Source organism: Prunus mume, linkage group LG6 (genome assembly GCF_029339155.1).
Source record: "Prunus mume cultivar Tortuosa linkage group LG6, ASM2933915v1, whole genome shotgun sequence".
In the NCBI taxonomy this organism is placed as follows: Eukaryota; Viridiplantae; Streptophyta; class Magnoliopsida; order Rosales; family Rosaceae; genus Prunus; species Prunus mume.
The window spans coordinates 15661640-15679949 of record NC_142703.1 but is presented as its reverse complement, the minus strand read 5'-3'; the positions used below and the strand labels follow the sequence as shown (position 1 = coordinate 15679949).

The 18310-nt window shown below is 38.2% G+C and overlaps 4 protein-coding genes and 1 pseudogene across 4 annotated transcripts; 3 read left to right on the top strand and 2 right to left on the bottom strand.

Annotated features, from left to right (window-relative positions):
- The first annotated feature begins 386 nt into the window (after positions 1 to 386).
- LOC103335278 (Vacuolar import/degradation, Vid27-related protein) lies at positions 387 to 4730 on the top strand. Its single transcript, XM_008238288.2, has 2 exons — positions 387 to 2226; positions 4136 to 4730. The coding sequence occupies exons 1-2, from the start codon at positions 598 to 600 to the stop codon at positions 4415 to 4417; spliced, it is 1911 nt and encodes a 636-aa protein (XP_008236510.2). The 5' UTR covers positions 387 to 597; the 3' UTR covers positions 4418 to 4730.
- Positions 4731 to 6066: 1336 nt separating this feature from the next.
- LOC103335276 (putative F-box protein At4g22030 pseudogene) lies at positions 6067 to 7537 on the top strand (annotated as a pseudogene).
- A 1921-nt stretch (positions 7538 to 9458) lies between these two features.
- On the bottom strand, positions 9459 to 15676 carry LOC103335307 (uncharacterized). Its single transcript, XM_008238319.2, has 2 exons — positions 14888 to 15676; positions 9459 to 10569 (listed from the first exon to the last, which is right to left on the bottom strand). Exons 1-2 carry the CDS (start codon positions 15579 to 15581, stop codon positions 9599 to 9601), a joined length of 1665 nt encoding a protein of 554 aa, XP_008236541.2. The 5' UTR covers positions 15582 to 15676; the 3' UTR covers positions 9459 to 9598.
- Positions 12411 to 13629, bottom strand: LOC103335308 (F-box/FBD/LRR-repeat protein At2g26030-like). The gene has a single exon (XM_008238320.2). The coding sequence runs from the start codon at positions 13602 to 13604 to the stop codon at positions 12549 to 12551; it is 1056 nt and encodes a 351-aa protein (XP_008236542.2). The 5' UTR covers positions 13605 to 13629; the 3' UTR covers positions 12411 to 12548.
- A 589-nt stretch (positions 15677 to 16265) lies between the features above and the next one.
- LOC103335306 (FBD-associated F-box protein At5g60610-like) lies at positions 16266 to 17736 on the top strand. The gene is made up of 2 exons (XM_008238317.2): positions 16266 to 17435; positions 17531 to 17736. Exons 1-2 carry the CDS (start codon positions 16362 to 16364, stop codon positions 17729 to 17731), a joined length of 1275 nt encoding a protein of 424 aa, XP_008236539.2. The 5' UTR covers positions 16266 to 16361; the 3' UTR covers positions 17732 to 17736.
- Positions 17737 to 18310: the final 574 nt, after the last annotated feature.

Sequence of the window (18310 nt, the reverse complement as noted above, 5' to 3'; positions counted from 1 at the left end):
AGTGTGTGGTCTCACAAATGTGTAATCCAATATCGAGCAAACATATTCTTTTTTATGTTTACTTGTTATCTAATTTATTCGTGACTTTCAGATTCAAGATTCACATATTTGAAGTAAACATATCATAAGTTTTAAATTTTTTTAAATTTTATTTTTTGATAAGATGGGATTAACCGATTAACCAACTAATCCTAACGGTTCATAAAGCAAATTTTAAACTTTTTAAGTAATGTCTCCGAAAAGGGATTATAGTCTCACAAAAGGGATGAGAGAGGTCGATCACATTAATCAAACGCATACGTGGCATATACTCTCACAAAATGGCGATGTACCCCGCCTTACAGCCAATCCCTTCCTTAACCAAGAAGCAAAGGCCACGTCGAATCAACGCTACGCTGAAAGCAAAGCACGTATAAAAAAGCAACCGAGTCAGCAGCCAACTCTGCAGACACCCACAAAATCAAAACCTCTACAATTTCTTTCGCTCCCAAATTCTCAATACTCGAATTTCATTTCCCAAACAAAATCTTCGAAATTCGAAATTCGAAATTCTCCATTTGTCTTTCTGAGCTCTGAGAATTTCGAATTCCAAAAGCCATGGGAACCTCTCAGAGCCGCGAGGATCACATCACCGACTCAGACGAGTACGAGTCGGAAGAAGAAGAGGTTTCGGAAGACGAAGACCAGTACGAGGACGCCGAGGAGAAGCCGCACCAGCCCTCCTCGAAGCCCAAATCCAAAACCCTAGACGCCTCCATCGACGATGTCGACGCCAAGCTCAAAGCCCTCAAGCTCAAGTACGGCTCTCCTTCCTCTTCCTCTGCCGCGCAAAACCAGAACGCCGTCAAGCTCTATCTCCACATCGGTGGCAACACTCCCAAGGCCAAGTGGGTTGTCTCCGATAAGACCTCTTACTCTTTCGTCAAGACCTTTAATGTCGACGGCGACGATGATTACGACGACGACGTTCGATCGGACCGTGAGGGACAGTGGGTTCTGAAGGTCGGGTCCAAGGTCCGAGCTAGGGTTTCCACCGACATGCAATTGAAGATGTTCGGCGATCAGCGCCGAGTCGATTTCGTGTCCAAGGGCGTCTGGGCTTTGAAATTTTACACCGACGAGCAGTACCGGAGGTTCGTGACGGAGTTTCAGGACTACTTGTTCGAGAACGTGTACGGAGTCAAAGCCACGGAGGAGAACAAGGTCAAGGTTTACGGCAAGGAGTTTCTTGGGTGGGCCAAGCCGGAGGCAGCCGACGATTCGGCTTGGGACTATGATGATATTGATATTGATCAAAGCCCTAAGTCGGCTACGCCGGTCCGGCCCAGCCAGGACTTGATGGAGGAGTTCGAGGAGGCCGCCAATGGAGGTGTCCAGAGCTTAACCCTTGGCGCAATGGACAATAGCTTCTTGGTGAACGACACTGGTGTTCAGGTTTATCGGAATTTCAACGATGGGATTCATGGGAAGGGTGTAGTCGCGCAATTCGATAGCGGGGGCTCGAGTTTAGGGAGATCGACGCCCAAGAAGGCTCTGTTAATGAGGGCTGAGACTAATATGCTGCTTATGAGTCCATTGAAGGAAGGGAAGCCTCAGGCTAATGGGATTCAACAGCTTGATATTGAGACCGGCAAGATTGTCACTGAATGGAAGTTTCAAAAGGATGGAACAGATATTACAATGAGGGATATTACTAATGACACCAAAGCGTCGCAATTGGATCCTTCGGAATCAACCTTTTTAGGTTTGGATGATAACAGGCTTTGTCAGTGGGATATGCGTGATCGGGCAGGAATGGTTCAGAACATTGCTGCCGCTAATTCGCCCGTGCTGAATTGGACTCAGGGGCATCAGTTTTCTCGAGGGACCAATTTTCAGTGCTTTGCTACCACTGGAGATGGGTCTATTGTTGTTGGATCTCTGGAAGGGAAGATAAGGCTGTATTCCAAGACCTCCATGAGGCAGGCAAAGACTGCATTTCCGGGGCTGGGTTCCCCCATTACCCATGTTGATGTAACTTATGATGGGAAGTGGGTGTTAGGCACAACTGATACTTATTTGGTTCTTATATGCACTCTCTTCACTGACAAAGATGGAAAGACCAAGACTGCATTTAGTGGTAGAGCTGGAAACAAGATACCAGCTCCCAGGCTGTTGAAGCTCACCCCTTTGGACTCGCATTTGGCTGGCACAGACAATAGATTTCACGGTGGCCATTTCTCATGGGTAAGCAACTTATTCTCTATTTAAATGCTGCAATACTTAGATCTTTTGGACATATGCATGCTTGAATAAGTTCTTTGAAGGTATATGACAGCAATTCTCGTAATTGGAAATTGTGGTCAGTGTCATTTTGGTTAGATTAAGTGCCCATCTATATTAATGACCCTTGAATGAGTTCTTCTGGTGTTATTGTTTTCCTCAGTTGTTACAGAGTTCAGTTTCATATATCTTGGTTAAATTAAATGTCAACCTACATTAATGAGTCTTGAATGTGATTTTTTCGATGTTCATGTTTTCCATATTTTTCAGACTGCTTCATGGTCTACCTATAGTGTTTCTAGATGCTTGTATATCCTGGATATTGTCTATAGGTTCACGATATATTGCCATCAATATGTGCTTTATTGGTTTGATTGTGGTTATAGCTGTTCTAGTTTCATACTGTAACCATGCATAGTCATGTAGATATGGCGTGAATTTCATACATGTGTGCAGCCCGAGAATACATTTCTTTTCCTCTCTAATGCCATCGGTGATATTTGAACTGTCATATCTGCTTTAAACGAAGCGTGGATTTTTCTGCGTTAACTGTCTTACAGATTTTATTTGAAAGTGTTAAGAATCTTAAAGATGCTCATTGTGTATTATGATGTTTCTCATACATTGATTAAATAGTTAACCATGTTTTGATTGATTTTGGTGGTAGCTTAATCTCAATTTTTGTTATTGGAGAATGTTGATTATTTGATATCTGCTTCCATGCTTCATTGACAACGATACTATGATATTGTTTGTCTGCCTGGTATTAAGTGTAGGCTAATATATAGCAATTTTCAGTAGCAGTGAAATTTTTTAGTGTTTGTTGTTGAAAATAAATAAATAAATAAATTTCTTAGTGTCGTTTCAACAAACTTTAGAAGTTCTTCCTGTTTCGTGCACTGGAGTACAAAAGCAACTAACTTGCCCATACAAGACCAAATTCCCTATATAGTGAAGGGATTAGCCAACAACCTTAGATCATGAAGGGATTAACCATAAGTCATGAAATGGATACTGGCCGTACAAAAGCAACTAACTTAGGGAATAGGCATCTAAACAGAAAGAGGAACAAACAGAAGCTAACACTAACTACTTGGACTTCTCATTTCTTATGATGTTCAAACTCTTAAATCTGGCCAATGGCTTGTTTTGCAGTGCATCATACTGTGAGAACAATCATATTGGGGTTTAGAACTACAGGTTCTGCTGCAGTAGCATAGGGTTGCTGTGGATTTTCTTGTTCCCCAATAGCAGTTCGGCAAGACTTGTTTCATTAGATATAGATGTGAGATGTAAATCATTCAATTTAGTTTGTTTAATTGATTAATGCAGAGGAATTGTTTTGGTGAACGGTAATACACTGTGTGCTAGCTTGTCAAATTTAAAGTTGTGGTTCAATCTCTTTCGAAATGTGATGAAGCATTGAACTAGCATTGAGGTGCATTCATTAGCTTTCACACTTGCATTAAAATGTGAAGTTTTGAGGAATGCTACGTAAGTTCTGTATTTTCATAGATATAGGCTGGATTTTATGTTTCTTCTCTCATTGCCCTGTATTTGTTCTCCTAGGCATAGACCTTTAGCAAACAAGTGTTCCATAGAAAACTCTCTGGTATTTTTAGAGTTATATAGCTTTATAAAACTGATAGAATGGAATAGAAAACTATCATTTACTTAACTCTTCCAAATATAATTAGAAGGGGAGAATCATCAAAATCGAAAATATTGAAGTAAAGATGAAAATTTATTTTTTGTAAAATAAATTTTCAAGTACCAAACAGTTCTGCCATGATTTGGAAAATAGAAGATGCATTCATTAGCTTTCTTTATTGAGAAATTCATTGTGCTGAAAACTTGTTATGTCTGTTTACAGGTCACTGAAAATGGTAAACAAGAGCGTCACCTAGTCGCAACAGTGGGAAAGTTCAGCGTGGTATGGGACTTTCAGCAGGTGAAGAACAGTGGCCATGAATGCTACAGGAATCAGCAAGGTCTTAAGAGTTGTTATTGTTACAAGATTCTGTTGAAGGACGAGTCCATCGTGGAGAGTCGTTTCATGCACGACAACTTTGCTGTTACAGACTCCCCGGAAGCTCCACTGGTGGTGGCAACGCCCATGAAAGTCAGCTCAATCAGTCTCTCTGGCAAGAGATGATAATACTGCCGTACCCTTTGTATATGAGAGTTAACATTGTCATCAGTCTTGTACCTACGGGATTCGCTCTAATGCCTGCGTTTCAGCTGCTTGTCATTGTTACTCAGATTTTTTTTTTTTTTTTAATTTTTTAATTTTTTCATGGCTTCTTGTTCTTAGCTTCTTCTTTCTGCTTGTATCCATGTGAGTTGTTCTAACTGGTGTTTTCATACAGAAGTACAAAATAGGGTTTCTTATTAATAGTTTTTTAAAATTTGTGTTTGTACAAGTTCCGTCTGCTAATGTTGAGCGATTCTGATTTCTGTGTGACAAATTGGATTGTGCAATTGAATTTCGTTCAGGAATGTATAGTTCTTATACTTACTCACGGATCAGCTCTGCCGTAGTATTATTCCATCATTTTAATATGCCAAATTGAAAAAAGCGATGAAAATCTAAACTTGTTTGATTAGTACCTAAAATTGTTCATTAAGATAAGGAAAATGTTTTGGAGCAATTACCAAAACCACTGAAAAATACTTTCTTCAAGAACTTTGTTCATGAAGAAAGCACATTTAACTCTGCTCACAAACGGTCTCTGCAGTCAAAAGAAGCTTTGAACAAATTATCATTCAACTAACATTTTCATTTTATCTAGAGCAAACTTTAACATGATATTTTTTGTCATTCATTAGGGAGGGGGAGGGGGAAATATTGTATTGGGTGACCTCAAAATCGTCTTTTATGTTAATCGAACTCGGGTGCTAAGTTTTATTGTATATCAAAATACAAGAGTTTATAACATTCTCACGGATCAGCTCTGCCGTATTATTCCATCATTTTTTTCAATTTTTTTTTAAAATAATACAAGCAACAATCTAAACTATTCTAAATTAATCTAACTTTGAAAAAAAGGGACTCGAACTTAGCTGCAATGGGGCAAGCTAACCACCCTGACAAATTTTCTAAATCAAGTATGCAAGCCTAAACCTACTTTACCTTACACAATTTGATTTACTATTTTATTACATTTTGTTTTGTTATATTATGTGTGATTTGTGTGCAAAAATACAACGCTAGAAAACAAAAATAATTACTGCTTTAGGTTGCTCATCAACTTCATTTAATTCTGGCAATGAAAAGATGTTAACATGGTATTTAGTGACTTGTATTTTTGGGAAATAATTGTGACATTATAATGATATAAGATGATCCATCTTAAAGAAAGACCAAACATTTAGAAAATTATAATATAATGTTGAGGTTTGAAAACTAGTAGTTGGAAGAAAAAAAAAACTGTCGGTCCATCTTAAAAACCCAGCGAAGAGACCACTTCAATCAAACAGCTGGTCACAAAACTTGCAAGTTGCTAGCAGCTTATTAAATTGTTGACAAGGTGAAGTACCACGCAAGCAAACGTAGGGTATCGCTATTACATGTTTGCGAGAGAGAGAGCATGAAGCCTTTGTTGACCAATCTTGAACAGAGAAAATTAAAAATAATGGAATGGGTCAGGCTGCAGGTCAGCCAATGGGCTGAGTCTTCTCTGCCCGTTCAAGCCAGTCAATATTTTCCAAATCTGACCTCTTCCTTTCAGTTTCAGCCGTGCTTCCCCACTATAAATAACACCAAATTGGACCTTCTATTTTCATCTCAAACTCCTCTCCTCCTACAACAACAACAACAGAGGCAATACTCAGATCCTCTTTGATTTCAATACTCTTTAACTTCACAACCAAAGAGATCCAGAAAACCCAACAAGTTTAAATGGCGTCCTTGCAAACTTCAACTCTCATTTTCTCTTTTTCTTCTTCAAGGAGATCAAATACCAATGCTGCTATCCATGTCCCCAAGCTCCCAAGAGTCCGCTTCACAGTCCCAAAAACAGCAACAAAGCTGATGCTTGAGGGACTTCAATTGGGGGAACCAAAACATATCCTTGATAATGATTCATACAATAACCATTCTGCCATTCCAGCAACTCCTACAGCTGCTACAACTCAGCTCCATGCAATCTTAGAAGCCGTAGCAGACAGAGTTGAGATGCACAACAACATTCGCGAGTGGCGCGACAACTGGAACACGCTTCTTCTCAACTCCATCAACATGATCACTCTCTCAGCTTCACTCATGGCTGGAATTGCAGGCACTGCAGCCGGTGCTGGAGTGTCCGTTTCGGCCTTGAACATCTCCTCCACTCTTTTGTTCTCTGCAGCCTCCGGAATGCTGCTTGTGATGAACAAGTTCCAGCCTTCGCAGCTCGCTGAGGAACAGCGCAATGCCACAAGATTGTTCAAGCAGCTCCAGATCCAAATCCAAACCATGCTTGCTCTTCATGAACCTACTGAACAAGATGTGAAAGACACTACGGAGAAGGTCTTGGCACTTGACAAAGCTTACCCACTTCCTTTGCTTGGAGCCATGCTTGAAAAGTTCCCTAAAAAATTTGAGCCAGCTGTTTGGTGGCCTAAAAATATTCAATCTCAAAAGCCAAGCAAACCCAACTCCCAGATGGGAAAGATTAATGGGTGGAGTGCTGAACTTGAAGAGGAAATGAGGGAAATTATTGAAGTGGTGAAGACGAAAGACATAGAAGACTATGAGAGACTGGGGAGCTTGGTGTTGAAGATCAACAAGATTTTGGCAATCTCAGGCCCTTTGCTAACGGGGGTTGCAGCCATTGGCTCTGCTTTTGTGGGCCAGGGGTCAGCTAGTGCCATAGTGGCAGTGGCTGCAGGGTCATTGGCTAGCGCAGTTAATGCTTTTCAGCATGGTGGGCAAATTGGGATGGTGTTTGAGATGTATAGGAACTGCGCTGGCTTCTTCAACAAATTGGAGGATACAATTCAAGCCACGCTTGAAGAACAAGATTTGGAGAAAAGAGAAAATGGGGAGTTGTTTGAAATGAAGGTTGCTATGCAACTGGGAAGTTCAGATCAGCTTAGAGAACTTGCATCAAGATCAGCTTCATCTCGTCTGGAGGGAATATCCATAGATGAATTTGGTTGCAAGCTTTTCTAAGTAGTTCATCAAATGTTGTACAAACAGAAATAGGAAAATTCTTTATTTGGTTCTTTTTAGAATTTAACGATCGATTCTTTTTACAATCATGTAACAAGAAGAATTAATGTTAACACAAATTTTTACTACAATATTCGCAGAAGAATGTGTTTGATTTTTTTGTTTCTGCATCATTTGCTGTCATGCATGACATAGAAACATTGTCTTTTGTTTTTTATCTATCTAAATACCAACACCACTGAAATTTACTAACTTCTTCAATAGTTTTGTTCATTGCGATTAAAATGTTACAACTAAACCATTCTTCAACAACCAACACCACTGAAATTTCAGGAAGAAAGCACACTTAACTCTGTTCACCAACAATCTCTGCAGTCAAAGAAGGCTTTTGAAAAAAAAAATTGTGACTTCACCTTATTTGAAAAGGAGAGAAAATTATTGAAACAAGAGCATTGCAACGTGTCTTCGAGTGCACTATAATAAACTGCGAGATGATATTAAAACTTGGGCTACTGAGTTTTCTTGTATACCAAGATACAAGAGTGCACCTTTAAAGAATTTTCTTTCTGTACTTGCACTTGGAAGAAATGTCAGAGTATTTCATTGATAAAAACTCCGCAGAAGGTGCCAACCAAAATAAAGAGTGCCTCACGTCACAATCTTTTGCACCTCTTGGAGAACTGATAAAAACAACAGTAAGAGTGTTGAGAGTAGGTAATGGTGGAGGGCAGGTCCTTCTCAATTTTTTTGGGAAGATAAGAGCTTACAACAACATGCACAAGATTCAAAAAACGGAAATTGCAGCAGAAGTTGGAATAGAATACAGAAAATTTACAAAATACAAAACTCAAAATCTATCAAAGTGTTAAAAAAATAATGCACACTTGTACTAGAATAATATAGAAAGGTCTTGAATAATATAGAAAAATCTAGAAAATTTGAAAGAAAGTAGGCAAGTTATACTAAAGAAATCTAGAATAAGGAGAAAACTTTTGGCTGAAAATGACTTTGGAAAAGTCAATTGCATGAGCAACCGACTTTTCCAAAGCAAGCTGCCGACTTAGCTACTCTATAAATACAGCTAGCAGCCCAGTTATGCATTCAAGGAAGAAAGCTGCAAACCACAGCTGTCTAACTCTCCCATTAGCCCTAAAGCCTTGTACCCTTCTTATTTCAATTAATAAAATAAAACTATTTTGTTACAAAGTTTTCCTTTCTAAGTTAAGCTATTATCCTAATCACCATCAATCATTTTCCAAACCTCTTATTTCTTAAACTAACACAAGCATGCATATGCAGTATGGATGTAGAAATCACCTTGGCATCATCAACATATAGATTCTTGCAAGGTTCAAATTTTCTAAGATATTTTGTCAGAGAAGAAAAATGTTCCCATTCCACATTGGAGGAGCTTTCTACATCCAACTCTGGAATATGAAGTATGGCCTTCACAAGATGTTCGCATCCATGAAGGTGTAGTTTAAAGTCTGGCAGGTTCGGAGCACGAATGCTCATGTTTCAAGTTTTTGCAACCATCCAACCGTATACTCTCAATCTGCATTGAAGATTCTGAAACCAAGGTAAAAGATTCAAGACTCTTAGCTCCATTCAAGTGGCAGATCCAGGATTATTACTCTATGGGGTCATAGTGTTAAAATTCCAATTTTCATTTTAAGATTAAACAATACAAAAATAACAAATAAAAAACACACCGAACTTATTCCAATTAATAAAAACATCATTTAATAAATCAAACTCATATATGTATTATTTAAATCATAAATTTCATCAAAATAATACCTTGAATATTACCCAAAAAAAGAAAGAAAAAAGAACACAGTGGGTGTTGAACCGTTGACCTTAAAGTCCTTTTCAATTCACAGACCACTATGGTAAATGATATCTTCATGACTTTTAATATTTATAGGTGTACACAGAATTTAAAAAATATTTAAAAAAAACCCCAACAAATATCTTCCTACCCCTCTCTCTTTTCTTCTCCCTCTGGTTTTCTTCTTCCTCCCCCTCTATCTCTCTCTTTCTTCTTCCTCCCTATTTCTTCTCCCTAGCAGTTTGTAACTTCTTCTCCATGGGGTCATCTCCCATGGCTGCCAAGAGAAACCAAGGACCTCCAAGCCATTTCCAGGGCGCCATGGTGGATCCTCTACTCACTTGAACTACCTAAGAATCGAAATCTCTGACTTCCAAGGATTTGAGACTGGAAGAACGTGGAATCTTAGTAGATCTATAAAATTTAGCGAAACAAAAAGATACTGACAAATGCTCAAGGGAAGGGCTCCCTGAAATTAATTGGGGGTAATACAGGTCCACAATTTCGAGGGACATTGTTTTCAAATAGGGAAGGCCTACAGGAGCTTTAGGATCATTATTATTGTTGTCCCTTACTCTCACGTACTTTAGATTCAAGGAAGTTAAAGACTTTGCACCAAGAAGGGTCTGCATGGATAAGTCATAGGATTCAAAGCAAGAAGACGAAGTTAACGACAAATACTGAATGCAAGGGCAGCCTGAAATTAATGCGGAGAGAGACGAGGCTGTGAGTCTCACTTTTCTGATGGACAGAGTTTGTAATGAGGGCAGGCTTATAGGCTGACCGCTGTTCGCTATTGTCACATTCTCCAAATTCAAAATAACTAATGCCTTTGCATTGAGAAAGGTAGAGGAAAAGCAATATTGATTGACCTCATATTTATATTTGACGCTGATTTCTAATTCTTTCACTCTTCTTCCAACTGCAAAACACAACCACTCTCTAACCTTGTCTTTGTCTTCGACTGAACTCAACGTCATACGAAGCCGGAATTTGTCTAAGCCCTCGCATTTTTGGTGGAACTCCAAACACCTGTCCAAGAAATTGATGAAGTTCGTATGTTGGAGTTGTATTATGTCAAGGTTTTCGTCGCCATATGGTGGCTCGTCCTTGTCAAAATCTAATAATGGGATTGAAGACCACAGCCCTGCCCATTGCTTGCAAAGAGAGCTTATGCGGATCGCAAGTTTGGTGGGAAGGAATTGGAGGATGTGGAGGATAACAAGGACAGGTAAGTGAGGTATTGTGGCGGCGGCCTTCGAGTTTTGCTTTCCTTTCAGATTAGTCTTGTTTGTTTTTGGGTGTTTTGGGATTTTTCTGCCTGCTTTGCTTTTGGTAGCCATAAAGGATTTTCGTTACATCATCAGACTATGCTAAATTCAAGGACATGACTCCTACTAACTTAATCCATTACTGACACTACTAAAAAACTGCTCCACTACTGGGAGACTCCTAAGGACTTGGTAAACATAACAATGTGCAACATGACTTCCTTCAGAATAGGATAATCAGTTTATTTAATTAAAAAACAATTGCTGTAACTAGATAAAATCTTAACAGGGAGAAATCGTTAACCTGGTTTGCTATGACTTTATATACATCATGAAATAAACCCTAGTATTGATACACCAACTCATCGTATCGTATTGTATCAGTGTACTTGTATCTGTACCCATACCCATACAACATAGCACAAAAGTAGAATATGGATACGGGATAATATATATAAATATTTAAGAATATATTATAAAAGAGTTTTTGTATATTGGGTAATCTTCTATTATATTGGCCCATATGAGAATTTTTTTAAATAAAAAAATTAGCCCATTATCATAAAGCCCAACTGAGTACGTAAACACACTGTTCTATTTTGGTGTGCTTTTAAGTAGTCTTGAGTTCAAACCCTCATAGTATTTGTGTGTGAGTTTTCTCCATCCCCTTCTTAACTTTGGCAAAAATAAATAATAAATAATAAATAAAAGGGGGCTAACAAAATGCGGTGTATAATTTATTAGGGCACCAACACAATCAGGCATATCGATTGTGTATCCGAGCCATATCAGATGGTCAACATTTCCGAAAAAAAGGTCAGCATTTTTCAGTAGTAGTGAAAATTTCTGTGGTGGTTACTTAAAAAACAGAAAAGAATTTTGTAGCAAACTTCAGAATTTTTTCCTGTTTGGTGCACTGAAGAGTACAAAAGCAACTAAATTGGCCATACAGCCTTAGATCAGAAACAATCTCCTCAGTCAAAGAAGCTTTGGAACAAATTTTGATTTGATCTAAAGCACCTTTTTATCCCTGGCAATGCTTGACTAACCAAAAAATTCTTCCAGATGCAGGGAAACCTCAACCTGCAACTTTTAAATTGTATACACTTGGAAACAAGTAATTAGTCTTGAATTCACCTTATTTAAAATGGAGAAAATTATTGAAACAAAAAACAAGGGCATTGCAATGTGTATTCGGGTGCATTACAACAGACTGCACCATGATACCAAAATTCAACAAAACTAGGCTATTGACTGAGTTTTCTTGTTTACCAAAATACGAAGTGCACCTTTACCTTTAAAGAATTTTCTTTCTGTACTTGTGCCGGGACGAAACGTCAGAGTATATCATTGACAGAGACTCTACAAAAGGTGCCAACCAAAGCAAAGAGTGCCTGATCAACTCAGAATCTTGTGCACCTCGGGAGAATTGATGAATACGGTGAGAGTGTTGAGAGTAGGTAATGGTGGAGGGCTGGTCTTTTTCAAATTTTCTGGGAATATAAGAGCCTACACCATGCAGAAAGTTCCAGCCAAAAAAGGGAAATCATGATCAGTGTGGAAGAATCAATTGCATAGAATGTAAAAAACAATAACTTTCAAAATCTATCAGAGCATGCAATGGATATAGACTCACCTCATCATCATCACGTAGCGATATAGTCTCGAAGCAATCAGTTTTTTAAAGATATTTTGTCAGTGAAAAACATGTTTCCATGGCACGGAGACCCTTTCCCCAAAAAGTTGATTATAGGATAATCCAAAGCCTGAATATCAATTGTGGCCTTCACACGATCTTTGCGTCCATTAAATTCAAGTGTAAATTCTTGCAGGTCTGGAGAACGGATGTTCAAATATTTCAAGTTTTTGCAACAATCCAACCGTATACTCTCAATCTGCGTTGAACATTCTGAAATCAAGGTAAAGGATTCAAGATTCTTAGCTCCACTTACTCGGAACGTCGTAGAATTGATATTCGTAACTTGCAAAGATTTGATACTGGAACGCGGTATATGAATATGATCAGATATTAAAGATACTGACAAATGCTCAAGGCAGGGCTCCCTGACATTAAACGACCGAAAGTCATGTCATCCAGCATCACCCTTTCGAGGGACATTGTTCTCAAAGACAGAAGGCCTACAGCTTTACGATCATTATTAATATTATCGTCACCTGGTAGTATCTCCACGCGCTTCAGACTTAAGGAAGTTAAAGATTTTGCATCAAGAAGGGTTTGAATGGATAACTTATAGTAGGGTTGAAGATATCCAGTTAACCACAAATACTGAATGCAAGGGCATCCTGAAATTAATGAGGAGAGAGCAAAGTAGTAATCAAGAGTCACTACTCTGAGGAAGAGAGTTTTCAATGATGGAAGGCTTATAGGATCATTATTATTGTCACCCCAGATTCTCCCGCATTCTATATTCAAGTACGTTAAAGATTTTGCATCAAGAAGAGTCTGCAGGGATATGCTATAATAGTGAAAGGAAAAGAATGAAGTTAATAACGACAGATAGTGAATGCAAGGGCAGCCTGAAATTAATGCGGAGAGAGACGCGGCTGTGAGGCTCACATCTCTGAGGGACAGAGTTTGCAATGAGGGCAGGCTTATAGGCTGATGGTTGTCCGATATGGTCACATTCTCCAAATTCAAAATAACTATAGGCTTTGCATTGAGAACGTTCCACCTCCAGGATAAGCAATACCAATCACAGTGATATGTATTATTGATGTTGATATCCAACTCTTTGACTCTTCTTTCAACTGCAAAACGCAAGCACTCTAGAACTTTCTTTTCGTCTTCGACTGAAAACAACGTCATGCGAAGCCGGAATTTGTCTAAGTGCTCGTATTTCTTGGGGAACGCCAAACACCTGTCCAAGAAATTGATAAACTTTGCATGCTGTAGTCTGTCGTCTGGCCCGTCTTCCTCGTCGAAATCTAAAACTGGGACTGATGACCACAGCCCTTCCCATTGCTTGCATAGATAGCTCATGCGGATGGCAAGTTTTGTGGGAAGGAATTGGAGGACGTGGTGGATTACGAGGACAGGTAAGTGAGGTATTGTGGCGGTGGCCATGGAGTTTTGCTTTCCCTTCAGATTATTCTTGTTTGTGTTCGGGTGATTTGGGATTTTTCTGGTAGCCATAATCGATTTATTGTAGGGATTGTTAACCTAAGTTTCTTATGGCTTTATATACATTGGTATCATATATAGCCTCTCATCAATCAGGGAATTAATTAATTAATTATAACAATTCTAGAATCACTAGGAATCCTTCTAAGGTAAGAAATCAACTAATTACTAATTACTAGGAATCCTTCTAAGGTAACAAACAATTATAACAATTCTAGAATCACTAGGAACTAATTACTCCATGGCCGTGGAATTTGGGTTATCATCTTCTTTTTTGATCTTCTTATTTGGTTTTAGACGTTTTCTGTGTGTTTTTCTTTTCGTAGCCATAATAGAAACAAACTTAAATTAACCCCCATACTTTTTCTTTTTAAGTGGTAAACCATCTCAAACATAGAAATTTAGACAGTAAATCAATTTAGAAGAGAAGTGTTCTTTGTTTTTCAACAAATGTTTGGTCATGGTATTTGAAGACTCTCTCCAACAAAGTCGAGACGTCATTGGACTATATGGTCATGTTAATTACTTGGTAAAATGCTTCCCTCCACCACATAGGGATTGAAATTTCTAAAACAAAGAAATCAACGAGTTCAACCAAACACATACTGAGTTTGATTCTTCCAGTCATATATGGGCTCACCGCCGAGCCAACGCCGAGGGACTAGACTTGTGGTTGTGTAGAAAATGTTTTGGCGGTTGTATTCTCTCCCTTGAATAATTAGTGTCCAGATTTAGGTCACGATATTGATTCGAAAACACAGATATATGCATCGAAGAACATTCAATTTGCCAAGTATAAAAGTGTGCGTTTTATGTATGGCACGAGAACATTCATTGCATCATATTTTCTGCCACACAAATTGCAGTCACAAGAGACCCTGTGTGAAAACAAAAAGAAAAAGAAAACAAAGAGTGATAAAACCCACAATTGCGTTTCATCTTATATGAAACCAGTCTTCCAAGGAGTGATAAAACTTTTCCTTTTTCAAAAGGGTATAACAAGGATAAATTAAGAGATTACAATGTGTCCGAAAACGAAACAAGGCCAAATTAAAGATACCAGGAGCATAGGAAATAAATACTGCACCATCAGAGACCAGAATTTAGCAAAACTAACCAAATGTCTACCATAGACAACCACCAAAACTGAGCCAAATTGCACTATCAAAAGGATTCAAGACTGCAAAACGAAACTTTAACAGTTCCATTCAAGATGGCAAAAGTACACGAAGTTAGTGTCAAGCACTCGATGGAAGGGCACCGTGAAATTAAATTGGAGAAAGCCCGGCGACCAAAGTGCACAGTTTTGAGTGACAAAGTTTTCACAGATGGAAGGCTTATGGGATGAGAAGTGCTGTCATCAGTTATTCTCAAACTCTCCAAATTTAAGGTTGTTATAGATTTTGCATTAAGAATGGTCTTGGATAGGCAATAGTATTTGAATTTAGGTTTTCTTGGAAGACTGATCTCTAACACTTTGACGCTTCTCTCAATTGCAAAGCTCAACCACTTTTCTATGTTTCTACTTTTCCCACGGTATCTCATGCGAAGCCTGAACTTATCCAAGGACTTGTCTCTCTCACGAAATTTCAAACACCCTCTTAAGAATTTAATGAACTTCTTCCGTCGAAGATTTTCGAGCTTTTCGTCTTTATCATAGGGCTCGCCCTCGTCAAAATCTAATACGGGGACCGAAGACCATACACCTTTCCATTGCTTAGAAAATATGCTCACGCTTACGGCAAGTGTAGTGGGAAGGTGTTGGAGGATTTGATCGATAACAAGGCCAGGAAAGCTAGGTATTGTGACGTCTTCTCGGTCACGATCGTGATCATCTTCCCTTGATTCATAGTACTCTAGGGTTTGGAGCTTTTTACTTGAATTTGTGTTTTCTATGGGAGTTTTTCTCTTGGTAGACATGGTAGATTAAGCATGAGTTTTGAATGTTTTGATGAATATAAGAAAAAGCTATTGTGTTTGTAATGGTAGAAAGGTAGGAGACTAAGCTCCAACTAGAAGTCTTTAAGTAATAAAAAACCAAACAGAAGAACATATATTAATAAAAATTGTTAACTTATCAAAGAGAGAGAGAGAAGGTGTGTGTCAACATTACGCAATCAGAGAGAGAAGAGAGCAGAGAAAGGAAGAAAATGGAGAAGAGCAAGAACCAATAGGAGAGAGAAAGAGACCAAAGTAAGGAAGAAAGTGGCGAAGAGGAAGAAGCGCAGAAGGTAATGATTGATTGCCAAGGAAGAAAGCGCCAAAACTTACCTTTTTCGATCAGATTTTTTCTGGAAATTTGTAGAGAATATCTTGGGATTCTGCTGATATTTCGAGGAATAGTAAATGGATAATTAAATAAAAATGGATATTTGTGTTTGACTTGGGTGTGTTTTGTCAACAACTTTGTACGAGGTTTAAGCATTGACCTTTTCAAATAGGCAGACTTGTCGTGAAAGAGTCCTTTGTATAATAAATTAATAAAACGGAAACTTGGAAGTAAATCCTATAAGATATTATTTGAGTTCAAATTTAATAAAATTTTCTGACTCCTATTACGATATTATTTTTCAAAATAAAACCAAAAATTAAAAAATTAAAAATTAAAAAATAAAAAAGGTTTCCTACTCCTACAAGGATTCTAGCCTTATAAATAAGACCTCCTCTATCTCTTCTCTCCAATATCGTCATTCATTCACAATGGCTTACAAGGGAGAAGCACGCAGCCGCAACAAGCCAAACACAAACACAAGGCTTCGGAAAAAAAAAATTGTGGAGACAAAAGCCATGGCCTCAACAAGACCTTATAATTACTTACCCGGTCTCATTATCTACCATATCCTCCAACTCCTTCCCACAAAAATTGCAGCCCAAGCTAGCTTTGTTTCCAAGCAATGGGCAGAGGCATGTTCCTCGATCCCGGTGTTCGAATTCAAGGAGGGCGATCCATACAATCATGATGGAAAATTCAGGCTCCGAATGAGGTACCAGGGAGATGCGAAAGTCCTAGATGCATGGTTGAGATCTGCAGTTGAGAGAAGCGTGAAAGAGTTAGATATAAGCCTTCGAAACGTACCGACCGTCAAACCCTACTGCTTGCCCCGAACCCTTTTTGATGCAAAGCTTTTAACCACTCTCAGTTTGGAGGATGTGAGAATAGAGGACACTGCTGATCAGCCTATAAGCTTACCATCTGTAAAATCCATGTCCTTCAAAATGGTGGACTTCGAGGGCATGGCACTTTCCAACCTAATTTCAGGCTGCCCTTGGATCGAGCATTTGTCCTTAAATTTATGTGACCTCGGCTCCTGGACTTGGAAGCTCAAAATTTCAAGTTCGAGTCTCAAATCCTTCGAAATTTTCTATTGCTATTCTCGCCACATTGAAGTTGAAGCCAAGAATCTTGAGTCTTTTAAATTTGATTCAGACTTTGAATTGCTTGAGAGCATGGCATTGTTTGATTGCACCAACTTGAAATGCATTAACATCTTCAGCCAGCACCTTCAACACCTTATATTATATGCATTGTGCCAAAACAGTGTCGAGGCAACAATTAACACTCCAAATTTACATTATTTTGATTTTAGTGGATATTTGATGGCTAACGTTTCCATGGCTCCATTGAAATATTTATCGGATGCAACACTCATACTTTTGGATCACATCAGAGGGCCCACCTTCAGCTTGCCATTGAATCATTTTTCTACTCTGAGAGATTATCTTGAACACTTTGATTGCTCCAAAAAATTGAAACTTTACATTCATGATGCTGAGGTATTTATACACATCCAAAAATTTCATTTTAACAATAAATTTATAAATTTATTTAATTTTTTTATTAATATATTTTATGGTGTTTAATTGTGTAGGGTGTCATGTTTCCAGAAGATTTTAGAGAGGCCTTCCCTTCACCATTACCAAATCTCAAGCATCTCAACATAGTCATGAATTCCGCAGTAGAAGGGATAAAGTCTGCGTTGATGGAGTCCTTGCATTGGATGGCACCTTCTGTAGAGAACCCATCAATAGAATCCCTAAGTAGAACAAATTCGTCCAGTACAATTACATGAAAATAAATTGTATTCATTTATTTTTTTAACACCAAATAAATTGTATTTATTTATTTTAATACCAAATAAATTGTATTAATTGAAGGTGTATAGTAATTTACAATAAATATAAATAAAATTCTAGTTTCCATCCAATTTGTTGGAAGTCCTAGGTTCAAGATATAAGGCAATATGTTTTCATTGTTTCAGTTCAAATTTCATGGAAGTTAGTATGTTATGACCCCTCTCAATAGGAACGATCTTTAAAAAAAAACGAAACAAACTAAAAACCATTTAATACATGTAACCAAATTAAAAGCATTTTGATAACAAATACATTTTGATATAATCATCCATCCTGTGAATCAAATATTGTGTGAGCTCTGTTGCACCGATATGGAAGTTTTTGGGGGTATGCTCGTATCCGATACGGTACTGAATCTGATACACCACATGGCATATTGTAGACTTTATGGCCAATTGACTTTACGATACGGCTCCGATACTCCATCGATACCCTTGCGATACGTCAAGGGGTAAAAGCGAAAACATTTTGAAACTTTGGGGGTGATTTTGAAAGTTATTGAATATTTGGGTTTA